Source organism: Harpia harpyja, chromosome 7, assembly GCF_026419915.1.
Source record: "Harpia harpyja isolate bHarHar1 chromosome 7, bHarHar1 primary haplotype, whole genome shotgun sequence".
NCBI classification, from domain to species: Eukaryota; Metazoa; Chordata; class Aves; order Accipitriformes; family Accipitridae; genus Harpia; species Harpia harpyja.
The window spans coordinates 35,017,351-35,023,992 of NC_068946.1; the positions used below are offsets into that span (position 1 = coordinate 35,017,351).

Consider the following 6,642-nt stretch of genomic DNA (forward strand, 5'->3'; position numbering starts at 1 on the left):
ACCTTTCTGTTCTTCAGCCAGACTGGACCTATCAGCAAAAGCTCTGGGGTAGAACCATCATTTATTTTAAGTTTATTCAGTGATTAACACAGCAAGAGTTCAGGCTTCTGAATGTTTAACGTTATGTATATTGATACTTTTGAGCATCTTATTGATGCCTTTGAAACAACTGCACGTTATTCCTGAGGCATGTATAAAGTACATGGTGCCTAGTCAGGCCACAGCTCTAAAAGCAGTAATACAAAATTAGCACTTGGCTGTTAACCATTTGGAAAACATCACAGCAACTAATTTAGAGGCTGATGTACTCCTAATTAGAGACATTCTTAAGTGAAATCAAGACAGGCAGGTTTGTGAGCTGACTGTATGTCATGATGGACTTAAGCAACACAATGATCTGAAATCTTTTTTGCTTTCCAAGGGCAAGGCCTAATATGAAGCTCTGCAAAAACTACTGAATGTTACCGTGGAATCCTAACCAGCAATAGAAAATATTGAGCTTTATGTCTTGGGGAGGTGGGCAGAGGGAATCAATTATTTATAAATGCATGGTAACTGTGTTCTTTGAAATGCCATGGTCAGTGTGAAGCCCAGTATGAATTCCTGTACCTTTTATGTGGAAGATCAGGTAGTGGAGTTTTTGTTCTGAAGCAGGCAGTACAGCTCAGACTTCTCCTCAGTCCCTTCGGCCAGAAGTCCTTGGTAGCCCAAAGGACTTAAAAAGCAGAGAAGCTGCATGGAGTTGATAGAGAACCTACAGAACGCCATTTGTACCAACCCAAAAATCCTGAACACGAGGACATTTTTATGTAGTTTTATAATGCTCAGAGGCTAAACTCCTTAACAATGTGTAGGGTCTCAGCCTGTTGATAAAGAATCTGTTTCAGCAACTTCTTGAAGAAAGGTCCAAAAGAGCACCCTTCCCTCCTTGAGGCTGCATTACCAAACCTAGCCTAGGTCCTGGAGAACTGAAACCTTGATGTCTACTGTTAAAGAACACAATTGATAAGAGTCACACTGGAAGGGACAACCTTGAAGCAGCAACATGCAATACACATGCTAAACAGGTGATTCACTGCTGCAAGACACTCCATAGAATAACTACATAATCAATTTAATGTCAGTAAAATAGTTACTACCTGTATGTCCCAGAACCCAGTCACAGGCAGATCTGACTTTTCTAATCTTAAGTGGATCACAGCTGCTACAACCAAAGATGATACAAGAGACCTTGCCTGACAAACATGCACAGAGTACATCCAAAGCTATTAATAATAGCTTTCTCAACAGCAAACTTGCTTTTTTATTGTCACTCTATTTGTTAGTTTTCTCAAGTCTAGAATATGAAAAAGGCTCTTTACTCAGCAACAGAAAGTAAAAGAAATAGAATGTATTCTTCCATAGCTCTCGAACAGCACAGCAAGGCCATCTCTATTGAAATAAGTTCCTGTAAGGAAATGTCTCTGAAAAGGGATAAAATAAGGAATCGAGTCAGAAGGAGGGAAAAAGGATATGGGGACAGAGTAGCAAAGGTCATCAATACTAGGTATCTACTGTACAAAATTTTAATTAAACTGAAACTATTCAATAGTACTTACTGGGTGCAAACATTTTAATGCACTCAAAAAACAGAGCCAATTCTAAATAAATTAAAACAGAAGAAAATAAACAGGCTAGAAACTAAGACTGTACTTCTCGTACTTGTTGGCAGTGAGAGGAGGCAAAAAGAATTTTCCAGCCTTTTCATAAGGGAGCATGGTAGACCCAACAGATACATCAGTCCCCTAAGACACAGAGCTAAATGGAAAGATAAGTCTGGATCATTAGAGGCAGGACTGCAGAAAGTTTAGAGCTAGGTACCTGGAGGTGCTTTTGCACACACGGCATATAACATCAATATATAACAGTTACCGTTCTTATAACTAAAGGTATAGCCTCCACTTCACACATGATAAAGAAATGGCCCCCTGTCTCAAGTAGAAATTGATAATTTCTTAGACCCTTTGATATAAGTCATAAAAGAAGGCAATGCTCTATGTCAGTGGAGCCATTGGTTGCCATAACTACCATCAAATACACAGCAAACATCAATGCAAAAGCCTGCTTAATAAAATTCTTAACCTGGCTTTTTGCCTTTCAGGATATGCAACCCTTGATGGAGATATTATTCTCTTTGTACTGTAATGCAGCACTAAAACATCTGCTTCCCACATGATTAATTTAACAAGTAAGTCAACACACAGTGAGGCATACTCAGAAACAGGACACGGGGGAATGAAATAGCCAAAGTGTAGAGGCTCTCTAGTATATCAGGTTATTGTCTACAGACTTAAAGGGGAATCAGAACAAGACAGCCACAGAAACAAGACAGTACTCATCAGTAACAGATTACTGACTAGATATACTCTTATTATAATCACATGGCATATTGCTTTCTTTAAGCTTATTTTACAAACTATCAAGTTTCATTATAATGCAAGATCATCTACCAACCAAAAAATACTCCAGTCTGAATCTTCCCCTGTCCGACTGCGTGTTTTTTTTTTTTTCCTCCAACAGATGAACTCACCCGCTGAACTACGAGCATATGCCTACCATAAATGCTTTAAAACTGAAGATTTTGTGTTCTTCAAAACATTATTAATTATCTCTGATGGAGCTGCAAAATTTCATTTGCCCATGGCTAGATACCATATGGGAGACAACTACAAACTACTTTCACTTACTGACATATCACTGGATCTTAAAATCTATTAAACCTTGCTGCAGCTAGACCTTTTAATACTTTGACAAGCAGCCACATTTACAAACTTGGATATTTTCTAAAGTCTAAATTGCATTCTAGTAGATCAGACCAACTGCAATTAACTTAATAATCAAAAACACTTAAATTTGCATGGGAATCAAAAGGTTCAAAAGTGTGACAATCTGATTTTTCTAAACCAAATGAGAATTACACAAAGTACCTGAAGTAAATCAGCATCCACCTATTACGCTATATGCCAGCTTCATTATATAAAGACCTCAGAAATAAAAAATTAACACTCAGTTATCTCTAAAAAGTAAATTATAGATTCAATTAGTAATAAAAGATTAACACATACATTTTTATACCCCAGACCAAACCACCTCTAGATTTACACTAGCCACCCTAAAGAAAATGAAAAGATATTCCAGATGGTAAGCTGGAGAGATCTGCTTTACAGCAGATCAGTTAACTAAGACTTCATCAGAAGTATTTTTTGAGATGCATCAAATAAAAAAACCTCTGAACGTGGCGACAAGATAACAAGAATCAACAGAAACAAACTACTGTTACTATAATATTCATATACAGTATCTACACAAAATTTTATCTGAGCAGGCAGATGGTAGATAAAGTTTGTAAGTAGGATCCACATTTGATTCCCTTGCTATTAATAGAAGCCCAGGCTGTGGTGGCCAAGGTTGTATCAGGCTAGACACACTCCGCTTTCCTGAATCTACCATGAAGGCCTCCTAACTTTAACACGTAAAGCATCACCTTTGTAATTGTGCAATTGATTTGTATACACAAAGTTAAACCAGTTTATCTAAACATGCCGCATTGAAGGAATTCAAGTCAACAGGCAAAACTGTGTGTGTGTTTGCACACATTAATGCTTTTACATTGGTTTAAGCTTAACTTACTTTGTCTTGCACAGCAAACAAAGTTTCTAGTTCACTTAATTGCACTAGCTTAACATCAATTCTTTAGATAAGCAGGAACGACCTTAAACCAAGTGCAGGCATCCCATATACTGCCATGTATTGTCCTCCTGTATGTCCACAAGGACTGGAAAATCTACTGCTCAACTCAAGAGTGTTCTTTCTGAACAGATGGTATGGAATTCTTTATCTAGAATGATCAAACCTCCTGAAGGGACCTATCTCACACCCAAGACAATTTACTTGCGAATTCTACTATTAGAAGCAATAAGTAAGGTAAATATAACAGAAATGAGGAGCATATTCTTACTCCCTCAGGGTTTGCATCTGTTTACACTGCAAATTTTAACAGCATTTTTTATTTCTTCTTTATTAAACCAGACTTCTTCAAGAAGAAAACTGTTTAAAATAGGAAAAGACAATTGTGAAAGCTGTAAACTCTGGGATGAGAGCAGTATCAGAAGTCATTTTAGTATTTACCTAAAGTAGTTCAATTTGTCTGCGCTCTATTAAAATCCTACCACTAAGAGGAGCCCTAAATCTATCCCACACTGAGCACTGGAAGAAGTGGCATTAATTTTTTTTCCTTACTTCTCAATATCAAAGGGAACTGTTACTTCAGTGATACTGAGGAAAGCAGAATCACCAGAAGTTGAACAAGAACTGATAAAGAAAGAATCAGTTCAGGAGTAGCCCCTTGAAACCACTGAAGATCAATGAAAACAAAAGGAGGAAAAAAATTCTTCCATTGGAGGGAGTCTACCAATAAGAAAAGATTCCACCAAAAAGGAAGAATGAAGAAATGATGAAGGCAGCTAGTAAGAGAAACAAAGAGGAAAAAGCTGTAAGAAGAAACACAGAATGAAGCCACCTCAAGGCCTAGAGCAGAACGGTGACTACAGACACAGAGAATCAGAGCCAAGACAGCAACCTTCAAGCAACAGAAAAAAGCAGAATTAGTAAAATCTCTAAGTAGAAATGCAAAAAGAGAAGGAATCTTAAGATGAAGAGTGAGCGATGCAGAATTATAGACTGTAATGATAAAAACATGAAAAGAACCAAGGAAAATGTTTTAATACCTCAATATGTTCCTAGCATTTTCTGCTAGGTACGCCACAACTCAGGATTTATTAGGAAAACGTGAGACGGCTCTTATGAGAGCATGCGATCTCACCCAGACTAAGACAATCAAGACAGAGACTATTCTAGAAAGCTAGTCAGAAGAGAAGCCTCACTCAAGCACTCCAAACTGTCTTCTGGTGAAGCCTTTAACTCTCCAGTAAATGAACAGGAACACAGGGAGCTCGAAAAAGACACCCAGTTCTGAAATTTGAAGTTTACTAGCTAGGTATCACCTCCACCCAATAACTGGTTGACTGATCCCTCTTCCTTTTACTGTTGGGTACAAAGGCAACAAAGGAAGGTATAATGAGGTACCACATTCCTCTTCTGACCAGATACTTAAGTCTTGCCTCCAGTAGGTCTGCACGCTGACAGAATACGAAGGACATTTGATTTCCACAAAACCCTGCCCAGTTGTACCCATACAAGAGTCACCGAATTCCTGGATTTAAAGCTGAGAACAGCAAAAACAGAAGGCAAGATGAACTGCAGACTGGGAAAACACACAAAAATGGCTCCCTCTTACTCAATCTGTTCACTTGGGCATATTTGCTCACACGAAGTCCAAAAGTACTTGGACGCACTTCACGGTTAGCTGCGCTAGGCCAAGGCAGCTAGCTGGAAGCTGACAGGTACTGCCTCCCCTGCACTACACCTTATCACCTTCCCTGAAGGCAGGCATTCGGTGCAAGGACAACGAGATTTGCATAAGCGTACTAAAAAAAGGCACACGCACATCAACAAAGAAGGATGCCACCTCGCCGGACCCCCGCCGGGGCTGGCGGCCGGGAAGGCGGGGCCGACGCCCCCCTCAGCCCGGACCGGGCGCCGCTTCCACAGAGCCTCGTCCGACCCGCCGCCAGGGAGGGCGGGCGACGACCCAGACGAAAGCAGGTGCCCCATGCACCCCCCCACCCCCGGCGCGCAGGGAGGCCGCGGGCAGCCGCCGAGCTCCGGACACACCTCTGCCCCGCAGCGAGGAGGCCGCTCGGCCCGCGGGGGCCGCCCCCCGCCGGCAGGTGCCCGCCCGCCCCGCCGAGGCCGCCCGGCCCTCACCCGGCCTCCCGCATGACGTTGCTGTCGCCGCAGTCGCAGGCGCCCCCCGCCTGGCTCCGGAACATGTTGTAGTCGTGCCCGGCGTGCTCGCCCTGGTGGAAGCACTCGGCGCAAAGGCTCATGCAGGGCGAGATCCCGCACGTCCGGCACCGGTAGGCCACGAAGTTGGCCGTCCACACCAGGCCGCACAGCGTGGCCGGGTCGTAGGCCCGCACGGCTTGCACGAAGCTGTCCCACGGCTCCCCGCCCGACAGCAGGCAGCGGCACCACTCCAGCGCCTCGGCCGCCGCCTCGCCGCCGCCGCCGCCCGGGCCCGCCGCCGGGGCCAGCACCCGCTCCAGCAACGCCCGCAGCTCGCCCGCCGCCGCCGCGCCGCTCTCGCCGCCCAGCGCCGTCTTCAGCCGCGCCGCCGTCGCCCGCTTATCCCGGCCGCTGGCGCCGGCCCCCGCCATGATGGGAAACTGAGGAGCCGTTACGGCTGCGCCGGGCTCCCGGCTCTGGGGCTCCCCCCGCCGCCCTCTCTCCCCTCCCAGCGGCGCCTCCCTCTCGCGATAGCCGAGGAACCGGCGCCCTCCCCGCCGCCCCCTCCCTCCTCCTGACACTGCCTCTCCCCTCCCCTGACATTACCCCTCCTCTTCCTCTGCCCTCCCCGCCGGCCCGCGCCGCCCTGTCAGCGCGCAGGTGCGCGGCCCGCGCCGCCGTCCCCACAAAATGTCGCCGCCCGCCGGCCTCCCAACTTCTTGCCAGGACGGGGGACGCGGTAGCCGCGGGGCTGCG

The 6,642-nt window shown here is 44.9% G+C and overlaps 1 protein-coding gene across 6 annotated transcripts in view; it reads right to left on the reverse strand.

Moving 5' to 3' along the window:
• UBR3 (ubiquitin protein ligase E3 component n-recognin 3) overlaps positions 1-6,443 on the reverse strand; it is a 124,668-nt gene extending 118,225 nt beyond the window's left edge. For all 6 annotated transcript variants that reach the window (XM_052792906.1, XM_052792905.1, XM_052792904.1 and 3 more), the window contains exon 1: positions 5,866-6,443. In XM_052792906.1, the coding sequence (XP_052648866.1) occupies positions 5,866-6,317 (452 nt within the window). In that variant the 5' untranslated portion in view covers positions 6,318-6,443. The remainder of the gene's footprint in view (positions 1-5,865) is intronic.
• Between the last annotated feature and the right edge of the window lie 199 nt (positions 6,444-6,642).